Source organism: Aquarana catesbeiana, linkage group LG08 (genome assembly GCF_042186555.1).
Source record: "Aquarana catesbeiana isolate 2022-GZ linkage group LG08, ASM4218655v1, whole genome shotgun sequence".
In the NCBI taxonomy this organism is placed as follows: domain Eukaryota; kingdom Metazoa; phylum Chordata; class Amphibia; order Anura; family Ranidae; genus Aquarana; species Aquarana catesbeiana.
The window spans coordinates 276,847,178-276,869,332 of record NC_133331.1 but is presented as its reverse complement, the minus strand read 5'-3'; the positions used below and the strand labels follow the sequence as shown (position 1 = coordinate 276,869,332).

The 22,155-nt window shown below is 45.2% G+C and overlaps 1 protein-coding gene across 2 annotated transcripts; it reads right to left on the bottom strand.

Annotated features, from left to right (window-relative positions):
• Positions 1–2,217: 2,217 nt before the first annotated feature.
• On the bottom strand, positions 2,218–20,743 carry LOC141106520 (uncharacterized). Of its 2 annotated transcripts, XM_073597352.1 has the most exons (7): positions 20,621–20,701; positions 18,203–18,329; positions 17,369–17,545; positions 17,158–17,281; positions 16,868–16,965; positions 8,061–8,172; positions 2,219–3,377 (listed from the first exon to the last, which is right to left on the bottom strand). In XM_073597352.1, exons 2-7 carry the CDS (start codon positions 18,314–18,316, stop codon positions 2,260–2,262), a joined length of 1,743 nt encoding a protein of 580 aa, XP_073453453.1. In that variant the 5' UTR covers positions 18,317–18,329; positions 20,621–20,701; the 3' UTR covers positions 2,219–2,259. The 2 variants fall into 2 exon arrangements, with proteins under 2 accessions (XP_073453454.1, XP_073453453.1); XM_073597353.1 differs by lacking the exon at positions 18,203–18,329 and having other exon boundaries at positions 2,218–3,377; positions 20,621–20,743.
• Positions 20,744–22,155: the final 1,412 nt, after the last annotated feature.

The window sequence follows — 22,155 nt, the reverse complement described above, 5'->3', positions numbered from 1 at the left end:
AAGTTTGGCAAATGCCCTGGGTGTGTTGAGTTTCTATTTGTTTTAAAGGGGCCCAGTAGAACCCCGGCTCAGTAGTTCCCCTGTTCAGTAGATTCCCAGCCTTATTAGTACCCTCGTTCAGCAGATCCTCTGCTCAGTAGTACTCCCAGCTCTGCTGATGCCCCACTCAGTAGTACCCAAAGCTTTGCAAATCCCCTGCTAAGTAGTAACCCCCAGCTCTGCTGATCCCTGGTTTGCTAATCCTCCTCTATTTCCAGTCCATGTTACCTCCCTCTATATTGCTTCCATGCTGCTCACCACATCTGACATCTGCTAGTTTCTCCTGCTCTGGGCCCCCAGCTCTGCTAATCCTTTGCCACTCAGTCCTCTCTCTCTAGTCCTCACTCACCTTCTGCTGTAGCGTTTGCATGTTGCACACCATGTGTGCCGTCTGCTAGTTCCTCTGCTCCAGTCTGGACCCCGGTCACCTTCCTGCTGCTCCACGCTGCACACCAGATTTAATGTCTGCACCAGACACTTCCAGAATATATGTATACACATGAACCGGAAGTGACTGCTAATCACGTCTTTCTGGTTCACTTGTTGGTTTCCCTGGGATATCTTATACCTGCAATACATCCTAAACAAAGCAAAGAGAATGCTGAATAAACTGATGACCTGTAGGGGTCAAGGGGTAAAGTGTCACCTATGGAAAATATAGGGTACTGATTATTCTCCAAAAAAGAATTGTGTAATATTTTGCATTTGTGTGTCCTATAATTTGTGCTAATATTGTTTGACATAAAGAATTGGAACTACCACTATTTGTTTCTCTTGGGCAGTGATAGTCAACTTATGAGCTGACATCACCAAAGGCATACCTCCCAACTTTTTAAGATGGGAATGAGGGACACCTATTAGCAAAAGTATGTAGGCATAGGACACACCCCTTGCCGTGCCCCCTTGAAGGAGAATTATACAAAAAAAATGATTAGTAAAACCCACAAGTACAATACTGGCATTGAAATGTACATTTGTAGCAATTTAGAAATTGGATGAAAGGTTTAGCACCGGGAAGCACTTTTTGAAAGATAAAAAGTTCATTTTATGTACAACTATATAGATCAGACCAAAATGAGGGACAAATGAGGAGGAAAGAGGGACTTTGTTCAAAATGAGGGACGGTCCCTCAAAATCAGGGACAGTTGGGAGCTATGCCAAAGGGCAGCACATAATGTTCAAGATGTGTAATTGCTTGAGAGGACTGTCAGAAACTGCAGACCTAATAGAGGAAATGAGGGTCAGAGAGTGTGGACAGGCAAGGTTTTTGGCTGGGGATGTGTTGCAGAAAACAATACCAAACTGGGGACATGTTACATGAGGCTAGTAGTGATCAATGCTATTACCTTAATTAATGTTCCCACCAGGGGCATACATACAGGGGTCGCAAGGATCGCCATTGCGACCCGGCCCCCTACTCCAGGGGGCCTGTGCTGCCCCCCTGTATGCCTAGACAGGAGGGTGGCTAGAGCGGCGGCATGTAGCCGCTGATCCCTCCTCTCCCTCCCGCAGATATTCAGCGGTGGCAGGAATTAAATGGAGGGCATTGGCTCCTCCACATGCAGCTCCCGCCGCCTCCCTATGCCTGTCCTGCCCCCGGGCTCCTGTGTCCTTCCTCCTCACCCCCTGCAGCACTGCTGAGTTTCCTCCACCCACCTCCCGCTGGCTGCTACAGGGAATCTGTCAGGATGGAGAGCGGGGAAGGAGCCCCTTCCTTGTTTTATTGAATAGAGCTGACTTTTTTCTTTTTTCTTTAATTCATTCATAGCTGAGGCATAGTAAACCCCAAGATGGCAGGAAGGTCCCACAATGGGAGTAAAGGGCCCGGGATCAGTGGGAAGGGCCCCGGTCGGGGGCCAGGGGGGCTCTTCACGATTCCTTGCACTGGGGTCCTGAAGGTTCTAGTTACGCCTCTGGTTCCCACTACTGCTGAGGTCCGGGGGCCGCACAACGTGTACCAAAGACTGGCTGCAGGTTGGGTACCAGGGCTCTTGAGTGCCTGATTTCAGAAAATATATGTTTTGGGGGTTAAGCAAAATTTTCAGGCCTAAAATAATTTTTAAATATGTGTGCAAAATATGCAGAAACAGCTAAAGAGTTAGACTACCTGCCCAGTGTCATGTGGAAAACAAACCAACAAAGACCATGACAAAAAAAACATAATCTCCATTCGAAAACTGAAACCTTTATTAAACATGCCTGCGTTTGCACAAACAGAAATCAGTTTCCACTTTCAAGCGCCTCTAGTCTTTTGTGGCAGTTGAGATGTAAGGTGAGGGAAGACTTCTTTGAGAACCTTATCCCACACTTAGAACAGACATACATGGTTTCAGCTGTGTGGACCTTCTCGTGTCTAATCAGATCTGACTTCTGGGGAAAGCCTTTGCCGCACTCAGAGCACGTAAAGGATCGATTGTGGATCTTGCGATGTACGTCCAGGTACGATTTGTCAGCGAACCACTTCCCGCACTCAGAACATATGTACGGCTTTTCCCCCAGGTGAATCTGCTCGTGTTTGATCAGGGACGTCTTCTGGGAAAAACTTTTCCCACACTTAGCACATGGGTATGGTTTTTCTCCAGTGTGGGTCCTCTGATGGGATGTCAGACTTCCCATCTGGGTAAAACTCTTCCCGCACTCAGAACACGTGAATGGCCTCTCACCTGTGTGCGTTCTTTGATGATGAACGAGGTTGGATCTTTGCGTGAAAGACTTCCCACATTCGGTACAGGGAAACGGCTTGTCGGTGGCGTGAATTTTCTCATGGTCGGCGAGGTACGCTTTGTCGGTAAATCCTTTCCCGCACTCAGAGCAGCGGTAAGGCTTCTCCCCTGTGTGAAGTCTCTGGTGGGCGATAAAGGTTGACAGGCGCGAGAGACACTTGCCACATTCGGAACAGGTGAAAGGTTTTTCGGAGGTGTGAATCCTCTGGTGGTAAACAAGATGTGATTTGCAGGTAAAGCTTTTGCCGCATTCGGAGCACGGATATGGTCGCTCCCCCGTGTGGACTCTTCTGTGTGTGTAAAGGTTTGATTTCCGGGGGAAACATTTGCCGCAGTCTGTACATGGAAAAGGCTTCTTGGCAAGGTGAGTCTTCTGGTGTTCAATTAGCTCTGCTCTAACAGTAAAACTTTCATTGTAGTTTGAACACCGGTAATTTTCAGTCCCTTGATGGGGTGCATGATTGGAGGAAGAAGGTGAGCAATCAAGAAGACACCCTGGGGATGTATAGGGATCGGATGATTGATGGGCGAATTGAGGTGTTGGCTGGAGGTTTGGGGTAATAAGATCTTGATCTGATGAGTTGGATGTGATGTCATTGTCTTCTTCTTCACCATCTGAAGGGACAATGGGGTAACATGAAAAGGAAAATGTAAAAAAGAATGCAAGCCAAAATAAAGAGCAGAATTTGGTTTTAATGTTAGTGGCTATCAAAATCTCAAACAACCTCCAGTCAGTGATTCCTACTGGCTCAGTTTATAAAGGCTCATCATTGAGTCACCTGCGTATCCTAAAACATGCAGGGCAAAGCAGAAGGACAATTACACTTTAATTAAGGCTCTGCCCATTGGTTGCCTACATTTTTCAAAAATTGCCTGTAGGCAGGTGCAGTCAGTATTCCCCCACTATAGGTGGCGCTAAACCAAACCGGCAATGCAGAAGGGGAAGGAAATGGTAAGGAACTTGGTTTCTTTATAACTTCCTGCAATCAGTGGGAGACAGCTGTCTGATTGGACGCTGGCACCCTACCTCAACTCGGTGGCCATCTTGGGTCAGGGCAGAGCCTATTTAAGACTCTGGCTTCTGGGTTTGGCGTGCTTTATGCGAGTGGCTAGTGTAGGGACAGGTTCCCCGTCTGACAGTGTTTAGCAGCAAGGAAAAGGTTCCTGAGGATGGCATCATTCCAAGATCTTAATCCTCTTCTACTGTTTGTAAGTGGCTCTGGTCAGCTGTGCCTACCTGCCAGGCCTGTTTGTCCGTTGTTAGATCTCTCACAATATACTGTTCTCATTCACCTCAGCCTCTGGCTGTATTCTTTGCCGCCAGCGCACCACACTGCACCCTACCCATATGTTTGTTGCCCATGTATAGTAATGCTTGCCTATTTGTTGTCCAGATACTGAACCAACTGCCAATTCGCTGTCTGCGGTTTTCAACGATTTGCCATTTGTAGCCTATGTATTATCAGGATTGCCGTTTTTTGCCTAAAGCCTAGTACACACTATGAGAATATCGGACAAATGATCGTCCGGGTTTTTATTTGCATGGTAGTTTCATATCGAAAAAGAATTTATGTTACTAAAGTTACGAAAATTCTTGTAAGACAACATACAACTTTGGAAGTGATGTAATGTGTTGTATTGTATTGCATTCTTTCGTTTCCTGGCATGTGTGGTCTTGGTTAGTCAATTATTTTTGTACAAATACTATACTAATTACACGAAAATAGTTTGTTCTGTTACCTTACGAGGACATTTTTTATGATTGTCCCTTCAGATACTTTTGCATGAACTGTCGTGAATGGCTCTTGAAAGCTGTGGACTAACGAATAGATTATCGCATTTTTTTTTTTCGTCCGATATTCTCATGTGTATTAGGCATACGGTATATGTTTTTTCAGCACTTGTTTAGAGGACTATATTACCATAATATAATCCTCTACTGGCCTTGCACGACTCACGGATATTAGTTCCGCCTCCTTTCCCCTTCACTCGTGAGTACTCCAATATGTACTCCAAGATGAACTCCCAACCTTTTATACCCTCCACCCCCCTCCATCCACAGCCGTACCCAAAGTACCAAATATATTTTATTCTTCAGCTCTCCTCAGGGGCCTCCTATACATCTGTATTCATACGTCAGGCATCTCAGAAACTTAAACCTTCCTTCTGACTTTATCCCTGTTCCCAACCAGCTAACAGGAGCAGAATTTGTATTAAACATCACAACACCTGCCGTGTTAAAGAGACCCTGTCGTTAGACCATTCATTTCTACTACAATCTTCCCATAAGATTATATGTACATCAACGCATTTCATGCAGGTTATTTACCTAAAAAAGCCTCCCTTGTGTAGACATCCAAAAGCCATGTGACTGCTGCTGGGTGTCACCATCTTGGATGTGATGTCAGCAGCACCAGCAGACTGAGAGCTGTCACTCAAGTGACACTCTATAGCAGTGGCGGTCATCTTGAAAATCATAGAGGGCCTCAAGTGTGCCTCCCAAAACCTCCAGAGTGCAGGACCTCAATGCTCAAAAATGTTGGTTCTGTGGTATTTTTTTTAGTATATCGCAAGACACACTGAAGAATTTGGAGTTTGATAAACCCAGCATTATAGTCAGTACTATTAACCCACCACACTGGTGATCACTGGTAGTGAAATTTACCCCCCCCCCCCCCCTCCAGGAACTGGTAGTCCTCTGCATTGGAGGACAGCAGCAGTAGAATTAATTTGCACCAAATAAACTCACCAGAGGAAGATGCTTTTGATATTATAAACCAGCAGCTAACCCATGTACTGTACACTGGGAGTCATGATCTGCGGCTCATCCCTGTTCAGTCGTTTCCTCTCTTTACTGTCATTCCACACTTCCTCACCACATCATACGAAGGAGGAAGAAAAGGGCTCACATAGTGTAAAACCATCTCAAAAACTTTTATTCTTTAAAACTTTCATAAAACTGAGATTTACATGTATCTCCAATGACACTAGTATGATGGGTTCAAACAAAGAGCCGAGCCAACTCTGGCTGCAATCTCCGGCCAAAAGTATGGACTAGACGTACGTTTTGATGTCACGTCCAAAGCCCTGCCCTACGAGTTTCGTCGTCTGACTTCCTCCAGGGGCTGAAACTATTACTACTATTATTAGTACTATTAACCCCCCATATTGGTGATCACTGGTAGTGAAATTTACCCCCCTCCTGAAATTGGTGGTCAGTGGCAGTGAAATTTACCTAAAATGCTTGATTTTCTGTGCTTTTAGTTGGTGACAGGGTCTCTTTAGGAAACAATGTGCTGTAACAGACTTAGGGCTGGTTCACATGTGCAGCAATATTTAAACCTATAACTGCCATACTACCTCACCACAATTGCTTGCACTGCCCATGGTTGCTGTGTGGTTATGATATGGCCCCATAGAACTGCAATAGGCAAGTTTGGTCCCTGAAAACAACACGCTGTTTTCCTGCAACAACGAAACACAGCATGTGTACAGCCATGAGCCGCTGTATATTAGTGTTCAGGCAGGTAGTTGGGGGGGTGATAAAACTGCAACTCAACCACTTGGTTTCACTGCCCCCTGGCTGCCCTCTGGCTGTATGTGTGAATTTCAAAGCAGCAGCATGTAATATATGGCTTTCAAAAGTTAAGGTGACAGTCCGCCCAGAAGTGATATTCTTAGCCACAGGCAGAGCTTGGTGTGCTGATTCCATCCTTCTCTCTGCTAATTTTAGAAAGTGATTTGTGCTTAAAGGGGAGCGCTCTGTAGACAACTACATCTATACAGGAGCTTAGCTGACGTAATTGAAGTCCTCCCTCTTTATTTGAGAAGACTATAAGGAGAACAGAACCCAATCATTGTCACAGAATCAAACCCATGGACTGGCTTTACTATGTTCATATTCTACTGGGACTGTCAATCAAAGGCTATTGTCTTAAAGGGCAAGTCCACCTAAAAGTGATAGGGTATAGGTGATGCTTGGTGGGCTGAGACAGCCCCTGGCTTCTTACATGTCTTGGTTTTTACTCCAACCATGAGATCTCCCTGCTTGTAGGCAGGTACAGGTTGATCTCCCTACACATGTAGCGCTGTTGCGTCCACCTTGCAGGGAAAGTGAAGGACAGGAGGAAGACCCGTTCTTCTTAGGCCTCTGTACGTGTCATCGGGGGGCTGCTGCCTGATTGGACGCTGCCACCTGGGTGACCTCTGTTGCCATCTTTAGTGAGGGCAGAGCTTACAAAAAGCCCTGGCCCAGTTGGCATGCATTCTGTGTGTGTTGAGGATAGGGACAAGAAACCCTCTTGTCAGGGAGAGTGAACCTAACACAGGGACAGGTTCCAGAGGAGGAGGGACAGCATAGGGATTGGCACAGTTTGGAGACTTCTCCACCATTCAGTTTACTGAATCTGCCTGCCTTTTGCCTCAGTGCCAGGAGCCACTAGCCTCAGTTTTACACTCTCCTGCCTTGAGTTACACTCCTGGTCTGAGCGGTGTTGAAGTGATTCAGTTGTTGCTTCAGGAACAGTTAACAATATATTCTGGGTTCTCAACCACTGTGTTGTGTTTCTTCCCTTTGGGTGCCTACCGCTTGGGTCTTCCCCAGCCCCAAAGCCTACATGCTTTATTCTTGACTCTGTTCCTGTCCTCATGTGGGTTTTGAGTGTTCCTGTCCATATTTGTGTGTTTCAGTTCCTCCTGTTACATTAACCATATTGAGAAAATCAAAATCCAGCAGGGGTGGTGGGAGCCTCTTATAATGAACACAGGGGGTGTGCAGACGCAGCGAAGAGATCCCACCATTAGGCCACGTACACACGATCGGACTTTCTGCCAAAAAAAAACGTGGATTTTTGTTTGAAGGTTGATGGCTCAAACTTGTCCTGCATACACACGGTCACGCAAATTTTGGCCAACATTTACGAACGTGGGAACGCAGTGATGTACAAGATGTACCATGAGCCGAGAAAAAGGAATTTCAATAGCCAGTGCAGCTCCTTCTGCTTGATTCCGAGCATGCGTGAACTTTTGTGCGACGGACTTCTGTACACACGATCAGAAATTCTGACAACAAAGTTTTGTTGGCAGAAAATTTGAGAACCTGCTAGCAAACGTTTGTTGGCGGAAAGTCCGACAGCAAATGTTCGATGGAGCATACACACAGTCGGACTTTCCGACAACAAGCTCACAGCCAACATTTCCCATCGGAAAATCCAACCGCGTGAACGCGGCATTAGAGTTAATGACAGAAGATCAAGGGGAGTCTGGAACTCTTTTCTAGATTTAGTGTTTATTACTCACCTATGCTGATCTCTGGAATAACTTCCTCCTCCTTACATTGCTCATCATCCCTCACATACAGCTCCTCTGCTTCCTCTTTTATTTCCACTTTAATGTTTAGGTGATTTTCAGCCTAATAGACAGAAAAAAATATAATTGACACAATAGACGATCTAAGGGTGCCCATTCACATTAAACATGTCTCCCAAGTTGGCCAATCAGACTGGTTTAACCACTCGACCTCTGAAAGGTTTCACCCTTTCACGTCCAGACCATTTCCCGCTATTCAGCACTGTGCAACTTGCTCAGTCATGCAACGCTGTACCCTTTGTCAAGTCCTTATCATTGACTATTCTGGGACTGCTGTAATACTCTTTTTTCATACACATGCACCCCCTAGTGCTGGACTTCTAGGGACGATTTTCTGTTGACTTGTGACAAAAAATAAAAAAAACAATGGTGATTTCTGTTTTTCTGATTTTCTGTTGACTCATATTACTTTTCACCATTCCTGATGAATTCTTTCCTTTTAGCTGCAGGGAAGTCTGTAGCACCTCAGACATTTTTATTTCTTGTTACATCCCCTTTAGCGCCTGTACCCTTGGAGTTGATATGTTGTTATTTTTTATTATATAAACAAAAAAAGACCAAAAATGTAGAAAAAAAACCCAATATTTTTTACTTTCTGTCATAAAACATATCTAAAAAAACTAATTGCTTCATAAATTTAGGTGGGAACTATACTATTGGGGACACTAGTATAGTTCTGATCATGATTAAGATACTAGTACTACTGATCTGTACAGGCACTATACTAGTAATGGGGGTGATTAGCGAATTATAGTGTGACTGTGATAGTGTGGCAATCTGGCACTAACTGACACTGGCTGGGAGGGACACAAATTGACTAACTGACACTGACGTTGCTAGTGATCAGTGGTAATACTGTACTAATGTCCCTGGCTGGGTGACAGGAGTGATCAGGAGGGCAATCAAGGGGTTACATACTTACAGATCAAGAGGGTTTTTGCTTACAGATCTGGCTGGGTCTCTCTGCTTGCTTTCAGTTCTGAACAGCAGGGAGAAATCCAGCCAGAGTCTGCATTTACAAACACACAGATCTGTGCTGTGATTAGCCATAGCTAATCGACAGGTATACAGCCAAAGTGATTGGCTTTAACCAGCTGACAAACTCATGCTTTGTCCCGTCACAGGTCAGCAGGGGGCATGTGCATGCTCACCTCTAAACCAGGAAGTACACTGCAATGTACGGGTATGTAGTGGTGCTCAGGGATGCCGCCCACCAGCAGTAAATATACTGCTGGTGGTCGGCAAGCGGTTAAAGAGGGCTTGTACTATGGAAGCTGAGCTCATAAAAAGGACAAACGTAGGGGAAAGACTAGTCACCAGTATTTCCAGTGTTCTCCCTGCATCTGACCTTTTCATCATTGCTGACTTATGCTGACCGTAGGTGGGTATAATTTTGAACAAACATTCTTGGGAAAAGAAGGTTCTAAGAAAGTTTGTTCGAGGCGCATACGCGGAGTCTCCCGAGATGGCCGCTTAGCCACGGAGCTCCGCACCATCCCGATCCCCTAAGATCCGCCACAGCCGACAGAGCCCCCGGACCGGGCCGGTTCCACAGCGGATGGGTCGGGGAGACTCCCGGGAACATCCAGATGAGCGGGTGTCACGCAAGGAGAGACCTGTCCAAGCAGCTGGAGGAGACATCTCTCCTGTCAGGCCGGTCCAAGATGGTGGCCGGGACCTCACACACACAGAGACTGCATCAGGAGCCAGAGAACTCCATCGCAGACCAGGACGAGGAGCCAGCCTCTATTTCTGGGCTAGGGATGGCCGCAGTGAGTTCACCCTTCATGCCCCTGGTCTCACCGGCCTCCACTGAATCCCTGATAGGGAGAACCATGGGGGATTTCCACCTCACCTCCCTGAATGACATGCTGTGCACCCCTGATCATTTTGGGATGGAGCAGCATACACCTCATCCACCCCCCACAGATCTCCCAGCATTAATGGAGGCGTTTTCTACAATGCTAGCCAAGGGACTTGCTCAGACGGCTACACAAATTACCACTGCCATACAGGCTGACCTTCAACACCTGGGCCTGAGAATTAAACAAATTGAGCAGAAAACAGACCAGTCAGCAGCCAGGATCAATCAGAATACAGCCAGAATGTAGGACATACAAGACCAACTTGATGTGGCCCTTTTTAAAATCGATGACCTCGAGAATAGGTCTCGCCGATACAATTTTAGGATCCGAGGCCTCCCTGAATCTATGAAGGAAATCCAGCGGGCGGTTCACATGCTCCTCAAGAAGCTTATCCCAGATATCCCTGATCACAAACTGGAGCTAGACAGAGCACACAGAAGCACTCCAGCCTTTGAGGAAAGATGGGCTCCCCAGGGATATTATTGTGAAGCCCCACTATTAGTCAAAGAAGAAGTAATGAGAGCTGCACGGGCGAACACCAAGCTCACTATTAGGGAGCATCAAATACAGATTTTTGCAGACTTTTCCCCCCTCACGGTCAAAAAACGACAGTCCCTTAAACTGTTGCTACTAATGCTATCACAAAAAGAAATTACATATAGGTGGGCCTTCCCCTTTCGCCGGAACTTTTCCTTCCAGAATAAACCCTATGGCTTTTCCTCCTTCGCTGAAGGTGAGCGACTTCTGATTCAACTAGGCCTCATTTCCACGGAGATGCCACCCCAGTCTACAGGACAAGGATCCCCATCAGTCAAGCGACCTTCTCCTCCTAGCCCAATTTCGTCAATCTGGCAGAAACAACAAGTCAAGAGGTCCAAGGACGGACAACCCCCTTAACGGCCCAATTGATGACACCTGTGATTCCACTTTGACCAGCTCCCGCAGGAACTGAACCATTGGATCCATAGAGATCCCACCTGAGCCTTTGGCAATGTTTACCCCCCTTGTTTTTTTTTCAATTTGGTCCCCCCCCCCTTTTGGCACTTACTGGCACTTTGTAAAGTTTCCCCGAGGCCTTGCCACGGTGTACACAATTTATGTATACGATGCAACACTTATATATTTGTTTACCGAATTTCAGGGACACTTTTTTGGTTTGACGGGGGGGGTGGAGGGAGGGGTCTGGGCGGGTTTTGGGGGTCCCTGGGAGGTATGGCTCCTAGGTAACCCTGAGGATACCTTCAATGTCAGAAGTTGTAAAGTACTAACTCCTCTCCCCACCTCTTCCCCCCTCTGTTTTTTTTTACGGTTTACTTCGCAGATTATACTGTTTATGTTCTAGAAGGCCTGTGCTCCGCTAGAGGCTAGATAAGGAAGTATTATATGCTTTTAGGGCGGGCGGATCGGAATGGCTGCCATACGCTTCAACCGCTTTTCGTGAGGACGCTACAAGCTTCTCGGAAACGTTCTGAAGTTTCCAGGGCGGAGCAAAGTCACTCCCCCCTGGACTCAGGGGATGAGGGCAGCGACACCTTCTCCCCTAGTCTTATTCAATGTAACGATATGTACAAGACTTACTTAACATGCTCTTCTTTCTCTGTCCTATTCCTCCCCTTCCTCCCCCATTCTCTCTCCCACTTAACAGGTCACCTCAGATCCATGATCGTCCAGGGGAGGTCCCGGCACCGACTCTCAGACTTGAGACAGCAGAAACCTTCCCAACACACTATCCGCTCAAATGACCTGACCACCAGGGGTAAGCTTCCGTTTTCCTTACAGTGCCCCCACCTCTCTGATCCATGACAGAGCCCGCTAAGGTACCATGTAAACTGCTGATCCTCTCTCACAACGCCCAGGGCCTAAACTCCCCCATCAAAAGGCACAAGCTATTCCACCAATACCACAGTCTGAAAGCGGATATCATCTTCATTCAGGAGACACATTCCCCCTCCTCATATAATCCGACCTTTCTCCACCAAAAGTTTCCACACTTCTACCTGGCTAATGCTGATAGCAAAACTAGGGGGGTGGCGATGGGCTTCTCCAGGGGAGTTAACTACTCAGTGTCTGAGGTTGTCAGGGATCCAGATGGCCAATACCTGATGATCAATAGACGGAGAGGCATACACCTTCCTCTCTTATTACGCCCCCAACAAGGGTCAAGGGAAATTCTTTGAGGACATGTTTTCTAAACTGAGCCCACTCTTTAGGGGAAAAGTGGTTATGGGTGGGGACTCGAACATCTCTTTTGAGACGGTCCTTGATAAATCCTGTGCACGAGGATCCGTGGCCAGACGCCCCCCTAAAGAGAGCCTCAAAATAGCTAAACAACTAAACGCACTGGGGTTGGTAGACATCTGGAGAGAACTCAATCCATGAACAAAAGATTACACCCACTATTCGGCCCCACACCAGACCTATGCCAGGATAGATCATATCTTCTTACCAGCTATCTCGATCCTCCTTGCAATAGAGTCCCAAATTAAGGACACCTCACTATCAGATCACTCTATAATGTCCTTGACAATAGAGTGTACACAGGGAGTACAACAGACCTACAAGTGGAGACTAAATGAATCTTTATTGAGCAACCCAGTACACTGCACTCTGCTAGAGACATCGATTAAGGAATACTTCCAAACTAATGACACGGGATCTGTCTCACCCTCGACGCTTTGGGCGGCGCATAAATCGGTGGTGAGGGGGAGTCTGATCCAATTAGCCTCTAAACTGAAACGGGAGAGAAAGGCTGATACCCAAAAACTCATGGGCATCTTCCTAGCCGCTAGTAAAGCACACAAACGCAGCCCGATGTCGGAATCCCTCTCCAAACTAGATTCGGCCCGCGTCCAACTGAACCTAGCCCTAACCACTTCTGGTGAAATACATCTACAATGGACAGGAGCCAGGTTCTACTATCAATCAAATAAAATAGGGGCCAAGCTAGTGACTAGATTGTGTCCTAAGACACGGACCATCTCTACCCCAAAAATCCGAACAGCGACAGGGGATCTAACCCAGAACCCCATTCACATCATGAAGACCTTCCAAACCTTTTACCAAAATCTATATACAAACAACTTCCCTCCCTCGCCTCCCAACATAGAGGCCTTCCTGAAAGACCTCCCCATACCTAAACGTATTGAAAACCATAGAGAGCTCCTAGACCAAACCTTTTCTGAAGCAGAGGTTATGGACGTTATCAAATCACTTAAACAAGGCTCAGCCCCAGGCCCTGATGGCTTCTCTAGCGGTTATTACAAAAAGTTTGGCCCCCTGCTAGCCCCCTACCTGACACGATTCTTTAACTCACTACGAGATGGAGCCCCCCTGGACAGAGATCTCAACGTGGCCTTTATCTCAGTAATCCCAAAACCAGGGAAGGACTCCAGTGAGGTCAGAAACTACTGCCCGATCTCGCTTATAAACAATGATATCAAAATCATGACAAAAACTTTACCAGATTGTCTAGCCTCATAGCGCAGTATATAAGCAAAGACCAGGTGGGCTTCATCCCGGGAAAGCAAGGCCCTGATCAGGTGCAAAGAGCTATAGATATAATTTCCCTATTGAAATCCCAATGGGATGGAGGCCCTCCACAAGCTGGGATGCTACTCCTGATAGACCTGGAGAAGGTCTATTCTGTAGCTTGGCCCTACCTGTTTGAAATTCTGGAGAGATGGGGATTTGGCCCCCATTTTATGGGGAACATTCGCTCACTCTACTCTACCCCCAATGCGCAAGTCAGACTTAAGGGTCCTTACTCAGAAAGCATAAATATTAGAAAAGGCACCAGACAAGGTTGTCCCCTTTCGGCGCTGATCTTCGCAATTACCATTGAATCCTTAGCCATAGCCATCAGATCAAATCCAGACATCAAGGGGGTCTCATGTGGTCCCCAAGAACATAAATGAGAATTATTTGCAGACGATATGTTATTATTCATAACATCTCCCCTGGTCTCCATTCCTGTCCTCCTCAAAACGTTCCAGCAATTCAGCAAAGTCTCGACCAAAAAGTCTTTAGCGCTTGACATTTCAATCCCTCCACCTCTACTAAATCAACCAAAACATAATCTACCCTGCACCTGGGCCTCCACTTCGATTCTGTACTTAGGGATTACTCTCACAGATAATATTAATAAACTTTACAAAGCTAACCACCCTCCAATGTTTCAGAAATTGGAGGATGACCTCAAAACCTGGGCTAGATGTGATCTATCCTGGCTAGGCAGGATAAACGCGGTAAAGATGACCCTGATGCCATGGGTCCTATACCTGTTCCGATCCCTGCCAATTCCCGTTCCCAAAAAGGACATTGCCAAATTTAAATCTAAAATAGTGGCCTTTGTCTGGGGTAAGAGAGGTCACCGTCTCTCTAGAGATATCCTTTTCAGACATAAAAATCAGGGGGGGCTGGGCCTACCAAATATAGGGTGGTATTATCAAGCGGCACAACTAGCCCAACTATCTATAGTATACTCCAGGGGACCAAAGCCTGACTGGCTTGCACTAGAGAGACATGCGGTTCCCCACCACACAATAGATTACCTTATGTGGTGCTCGCCAAAATTAAGACCCCCAATACTAGTCCCTACCCTTTCCCACTCAGTGTCCCTGTCAGACGCCCTTCACAAACAAACCTCCTTAATCTCAACTTTAAAACCTCTTTCTCACCTATTCCATAACCCAAACTTCCAACCGGGCATGAATATTCAAGCCTTTAGATGGTGGTTGAATAAAGGCCTATTCAGAATAGGGCACTTCTTTACCTCATCGGGCCCTATATCCCTAGGAGATTGCCTAAGCAAACTTGAGATGCCTGACGGGGAGCGGTTTCGTCTCTCCCAGATCAGGCATTTCCTCCACTCCCTCTGGATGGATAAATCGCCCCCCCCTCAACCCCACCATCTATGAACAGTGGTGCTCTAATCTCATGGATCAGAGGGGTGGTATTTCACTCATTTACGCCTCACTAGCACTGAACAAGACGAAGCCTGCCTATGCCCGAGCCTGGGAGTCTGACCTGGTCCTCCACCTGAACTCGGAAGATTGGTTCTACTCCTTCAGACGCTCCTACAAAGGTATTTTGAACACAGGCTTAGTAGATACAAATAGCAAGTTATTCACCAGGTGGTATTATGTCCCCACAAGACTAGCTAAGATTTATCCCGATGCCTCCCCTCTATGCTTTAGAGGTTGTGGTCACTTGGGTACCATCCATCATATTTGGTGGACGTGTCCCTAAAATAGCACTGCTGAACCATAGAATTAACAACATTCACAAACATACGCAAGCTGTAATCTTCTTTATGTTATTAGGTGCCAAAATATCCCTAGCAAGGGCCTGGAAGAAACCCAGGGTCTCTATCCAAGCGACAAAACGCAAGATCTCCTGGATAATGACCCAGGAACAGATGACAGCAACGCTCCTAGACAGGACCCAAAAATTTGTAACCATATGGGAACCTTGGGCGGCATACACCAGGGTCTCACTATATCCTGGTCATATTTCGCCCTAACCTGCCTGTCCACTAGAGGTGACCTCCCCAGTCCCCGTCCCCCCCCCACTCTTTCTATTCTTCTCTTCTTCTTTTCTCTCCTGTCTGTCCCCTACCAGGTAAATCCTTGATGCGAAGGGACATCAGGGGCTGACACCTGTTATTGAGCACAAGGAATAGAGGTAACCTCGTCAAGCGGGAAGGATTCCTCTCGAGGAGCCTGTGTACAGGTTCTGGGTACACCTTCATATATATGAGGGAGAGAAGTTGGGAGATGCTCAAAGGGCCCAGCAAGAGCTAAATGGGTCGCAGTGAGATCCCAAAGGGGTGACCCGTGAAGCTCCCTGGTGCCCACTTTCTATAAGACTGACTCTCCCAATCTTTCCAGGTACGAATCCCATTGTCCCTATCTTGCACCCTCAACCTAAACTTCTTAGTTACATTGTTTAACGAGGTCGTTCCTTATGGATCTCTGAATCATCCTCAGTAGCTGTTTAACTTAAAGGTATTCAAGATCCCTAGCTGTGCTCTTGTATTCAGTTTTATATAGTTTTGTTTTTTCTCTTTTTTCTTGTTTTGTATTTATTGGTGATGTACTAACTACGTCTTTCTCCTTCATGATAGGGTCATGTTGGCCCAGATCATAAGATAATGACTGTTTAACGATTATTTGTTCTTTGCTCTTAAAATTCTCAATAAAAATATTGAAAAGAGAAAGTTTGTTAATTTTTAGAATAATTTGTGGGTCAAAGTTAAGTCAATGTTCATTTTCTATGGCAGTAACAAAAAAATTTAAAGGAGCAGGATAATGAATTTTTCTTGAATGAACGAACTTCTAAGAGGGTATGTGGTTTTCGTTTGGTACAGACCATTTATTTCACAATTAAATGTTAAAAGCAAACAAAATCTTTTGAATGAGAAACAAATGTTCTGAGACTTTTTTTGTGCAAATGTTCCTAAGAATATTTGTTTGGAGTTCTATAGTCATCTATGGCCAACTTTACCATGCCTTGTCTCTCTGTGGAGGCAGCCATCTTAGTACAGTCATGGCTTTGCTTCCTCATGTCAAAGCCTCCAGCAAGGAGAACAGTGATCAGCACAGGAGTAATATAATCAAATCTCTCGCCGTATTTTGAGGCAGCAGTGCCTTAGATCTCACACTGCAGATATACAGCTATGAGAGTGTGAGTGGAGGAGTGTCCAGGTACACTCACAGACCAGAAGTGCACTGCTGTTTTTTAGGAGGAATTCCACACAAAGAGGCACATTTTTTAAGGTACTGATTAGGGACGTTTACCATTTCTAGATGTTCCCTGTAACAGCAAATTTTTAGCTCAGTCTCACTGTTCACAAAGACCTTTAATCCAATTTACCTGATCCTCCTGAGGGATCTCCTGATGTTCCTGTGTGGAGTCCCGGGAATACAGAGGACGGGGACATCTCTCTGGGGGATTTCTGTTACTGGATCCATCTGTAGGAATCACACACACTGACTGAATACATTGTTTATATGTCTTTATATCAGAAGATGTGTGCATCTAGGTGGATCCTCAATAGTTACATAGTTACATAGTTGGTGAGGTTGAAAAAAGACACAAGTCCATCAAGTCCAACCTATACTCTTCTCTCCTTTACAAGAAATGAAATGAAAGTCTCCTCTTACCCGGTGATGTGAGGGGCGGCCGGTTCTCCATCATGGCGTCCTTGTAGAGATCCTTGTGTCCTTCTATATACTCCCACTCCTCCATGGAGAAATAGACAGTGAAATCCTGACACCTTATAGGGACCTGACACACACAATGATACCGTCACCATCCAGACACAACCTTTAAATCTGTTATGCATAATGTCCCAGATTTCCCTGCACTGCTCACCTCCTTTGTCAGTAACTCAATGATCTGGTAAGTGACTTCTAGAATCTTCTTGTTAGGCATTAGGCAGTGAGTTGAAGGCACCTTGATGAGGCCCTCAATGTCAGTATATCGTTCTCTGACATCAGGTTGGCCAACGGGTGTCACTTGATCATCATATGTCTTCACCAGTTTGTAATCCTGCATATTAGAATATAATTAATTACACATTATTGTATAAACGTAATCATTTTTAGCAAAGAGTGATGATATCACATTCTCAGAATCCTTCACTCCACTTTGGCCATTAGAGTGGTCCTGGTATTAAAGAGGACCTGTACCTACGTTCTGCCCAGAGGTGAGGGGCTAATCACCAGAATTACTTGTGATTTTCTCTACAAACCTATCACTTGTTCTACACCAGTCGTTCTCACCCTTTTTAATACAGAGAAACCATTGAAACAACTTTCCAGTCTCAGGGAGCCCCTGCTTGTAGGCAGGTACAGTCTACTTTCTACATGACAGGTGGCGCTCTCCTGCAACGGCACTGTTGTTGGAGAAAGCAGTCAAGAGGAAAGGGTTCATCTTGGGTTGCTGGAGAACCATGTGACTCTAGCAGCCATCTTAGGTCAGGCATAACCTCTTTACAGACGCTGTCAGTCTGGCAGAACATTGCCTCATCCTCTTCTCTGCAAACTGTGAGTGTACCTGGCTGGGCGGATCCTGCTCTGTTTTATTAATAGAGATAAGAGTGATGTCATGTGACCTCCCAGAATCCTCCTCACCTCTCCAGTCAGGTCTGTGTTTTATTAATAGAGATAAGAGTGATGTCATGTGACCTCCCAGAATCCTCCTCACCTCTCCAGTCAGCAGATAGATAATTTCCAAGGCAAGGTTTAAGATCTTCCCAGCTATTTCACTACTGGTTTTCTCCATTGTCAGACATGGGATCCTTTCAGCAATATAGCCCATGCAATTTTTTTAGCTGTAAAGTACAGAAAAAGGTAATAATAATTTAAAAATTTGAAATTTTAGAAAGAATAACTACAGGAAGTTTTTAAAAGAAAAATGTAACTGCATGCAAACTTCGTACACATTTTTACTGATTAGTGAGGGACACTGACAGCAGGGACACTGACAGCAATAAAATCCCAGGCCATAATGCACGGCACAACCTCATGTTTTAAATTTTACCCATAAAAACAAAGGGAAAGGGTTAATATGTCATGCTAAATTTTAGCCCTACAAGCCCCCCTCCTGTATAATAATAATAATAATAATAATAATAATAATAATAATAATAATAACCATTACAATAAATCCTTTAACCCTTTTCTGTAAGCCTAGCTCTAAACTAACCCTTTATGTGTACAAAAAAATATACACTATATTACCAAAAGTGTTAGGACGCCTGCATTTACACGCACATGAACTTTAATGGCATCCCAGTCTTAGTCCGTAGGGTTCAATATTGAGTTGGTCCACCCTTTGCAGCTATAACAGCTTCAACTCTTCTGAGAAGGCTGTCCGCAAGGTTTAGGATTTTGTGAGGTCAGGCACTGATGTTAGACAAGAAGGTCTGGCTCACAGTCTCTGCTCTAATTCATCCCAAAGGTGTTCTATCGGGTTGAGGTCAGGATTCTGTGCAGGCCAGTCAAGTTCCTCCACCCCAAATTTGCTCATCCATGTCTTTATGCACCTTGCTTTGTAGACTGGTCCAAATCATTTGGCAGAGGGGAAATTATAGTGTGGGGTTGTTTTTCAGGGGTTGGGCTTGGCCCCTTAGTTCCAGTTAAGGGAACTTTTAAGGTGTCAGTATACCAAGACATTTTGGACAATTTCTTGCTCCCAACTTTGTGGGAACAGTTTGGAGATGGCCCCTTCCTGTTCCAACATGACTGCGCACCAGTGCACAAAGACATGGATGAGTAAGTTTGGGGTGGAGGAACTTGACTCACCTACACAGAGTCCTGACCTCAACCGGAGTCCCGAGCGGAGACTGCAAGCCAAGCCTTCTCATCCAACCTCAGTGCCTGACCTCAGAAATGCGCTTCTGGAAGAATGGTCAAACATTCCCATAGACACACTCCTAAACCTTGTGGACAGAATTCCCAGAAGAGTTGAAGCTGTTATAGCTGAAAATGGTGGGCCAACTCAATATTGAACCCTACGGACTAAGACTGGGATGCCATTAACGTTCATGTGCATGTAAAGACAGGCGTACCAATACTCTTGACAACATAGTGTATATTATTTAAAGCAAAATGTGCATTTAAACTTGCTGCCATATGGATTTCAAAAAATGGAAAAAAAAACAGCTTAAATCTGAACAGGAGCACATGGAGAGGTACTGTATGTTGGTTGTATGACTGGCTCATTAACACCCACAGAAGTCACCACTGAGCTACAAGTTGTATTTCAGGCACCCCCTGCAAGAGGAGCTTCATATTTGGTGAGGTACCCTCCAAGGCTCTTCCGACTCTAAAAGGCTGCAGATGCAGCAGCTTTTCTCTTTACAACACTGAGATTGCTCAAGTGGTTTTAATAAAATGTGAGCAACTCATGCAGAGATCGGGACATGGTGAGGCAAACATCAGTAATCTGCCAAAAAGTTGACTAAAAGTTTATTTTCCTCAATAAAAAGTTACTATTTAACTTCTCCTCAAACTACACTGGGACAAAACTTCACTCCCCACGTTGGCGTCAAAGGTTAACTAGTCCACTGCTGAAATGTCGTTGCTAATTCATTAAAAGTCTACCATATTTTTAAGTTCATACAGTCTTTGGTCATCAGACTGACACCTCCATTTAACAAGTCTTTCTCTTCCTAACGTTTAGAGTCAACTGTGCTCCACTGGAGTGTCAGAGTGGAATGAGGAGGATTGGTCAGGGGGTGAAGCCCCACCTCTACCCCATACGGAGAATATATCATTTACGGTATGCATTCCACAGTGCAACACATGCAGAACCATACTCCTGAGAACCTTGTGAACTGGACACTATGTAAATGAATGGAGGTTTTTCTACTGTTGGACTTTCCTTCTATTGCCTAACCAAATGAACCATGATTAATTCCATCCCTCATTGATAGGTGTATTTTATAATTCAGTTTTAGCTTTCTGGAGGATATGGTCCCAGGGCCATCACTATCTAATGTTCTACAAATTCAGGAAGATGAAGATTTGTTCAGGTGACATGATCCCCCCCATACAGTCCACAAAGAGTGCTGAGACCCCCTTCTCTCTTCCTCCTCTCATAATAAGAAGACATTATTACCTCCTCCTTCTCCCTGTTGAGCAGCCTCACATACGCCCACAATGGTGAAACCCCTCCTTTCCGCCAGCCATGGGCTACAAAAAAATGGCCATCTCTTTCTCCATTCATGGACTACAACAAAATGGCTACCCCTCCCCTAGTCATAGGCTACAACAAAATGGCCACCTTTAGATTTACTTTAACAATGTAATGTAAGTTGATATCTGAATTTAATCATTATAAGAATTACTGCAGATCCAAAGGTGTTTTGTTAGTTTATACAGGACATGTTTTTTTTCCAAGGTCTACATTAATACTTTGTAATATGTTTACCTAAAGCAGAACCAAAGTTCTGCTGTCATAAACTGCAAGCAGGCAGGCTCTTTATTGCAGAAGAGACATGCAATGGATCTTCTCCATTAAAATACACCTACCTGCCTGCTCACAGTGTTCTCTGACATGGCAACCAAACCACTAGGTATTGCCATATTTTCTCTGACTCAGAATTTAACATCTCAGAGTACTACAGAGTCCTTCCATAAGAAACGTTACAGCAAACAAAACCAACCATAAAAGCAGACACAGATTTGTTTTTAAAATTTTGCTAAAGCTTTTTGTATCAGTACTGATTTGACCTTAGACGAAGAGGATAGACCTCAAAGGTTTTGTCCTGAATATTTACTTGTTTGTACCAGTTAGAACATTATTAAAGACAGCAGTCAAATAATCTTTTAGTATTAGACTACAACAAAATGGCCACTACATGACAGACACTGAATTCTTATATAAAAGATGCAAGCCCTTTGGTATTCAGTCTGGGAAAGTGACTATATTGCAGACAGTTGTGGTAGTAGCATTAGTGTCAGGACCTGACTCTAAACCCAGGACCTCTGCAGTGCCTGCCAGTAGCTCTACTTGCTGAGCCATCTGAAATGCTGGACAGCTCCCTGCCTGATCCTTTTGATAACTTTACTTCATATCTTGTTTCTGGTGAACCTTAAACTCCTTGCTCCTCCCATGAACTTCCTATTTAAACCATGCCTTTGCACTTCCTGTTTGCCAGACTATTGTGCTTCTCTATAGCCAATATCATGCTCCTTTCACTCCTACTGCCGTTCGCACCTTCACTACCACTCGTTACTGACCTTTGGCTTGTTCCTCGACTATGCTTCTGCTTGATCCAAACCTGCAATCACTTGTTACCTACCTTTGGCTTGTTTACTGACTACACTTCTGCTTGATCCTTACCTGCTACATTTGCTACTGGACCCTGGCTTGCTCACCTCCTGGTGGGGCGATCTTGAGAGCTACCATCTGGAATTGCATGCAGAAAACACATCTCCTCCATCAGGAGCTCTGGTGAGGACCAATTAGTGCTTAGACGGGTCAGCCCGCGTCATCTGACAGAGTGACCTGCTCGTGTACTTATCCTGCTGGTCGGTGGAAACCTCTCTACTGCTTTAGCTACTGGTCTCTGAACCTGTCTTTTTGCCTTGTCGGCTGTCTCAGAGTCAGGCTTTGAGGGTCTAAGGCAGTGCAGTGGTGTTGCTATGGGG

Coding starts and splice junctions, on each gene's coding strand:
- LOC141106520 (XM_073597352.1), bottom strand. CDS start 18,316: ATGGGCTATATTGCTGAAAGGATCCCATGTCTGACAATGGAGAAAACC. Junction 17,282..17,368: donor TTGAGTTACTGACAAAGGAG/GTGAGCAGTGCA, acceptor TGTGTGTGTCAG/GTCCCTATAAGGTGTCAGGA. Junction 16,966..17,157: donor GCCGCCCCTCACATCACCGG/GTAAGAGGAGAC, acceptor TGATTCCTACAG/ATGGATCCAGTAACAGAAAT.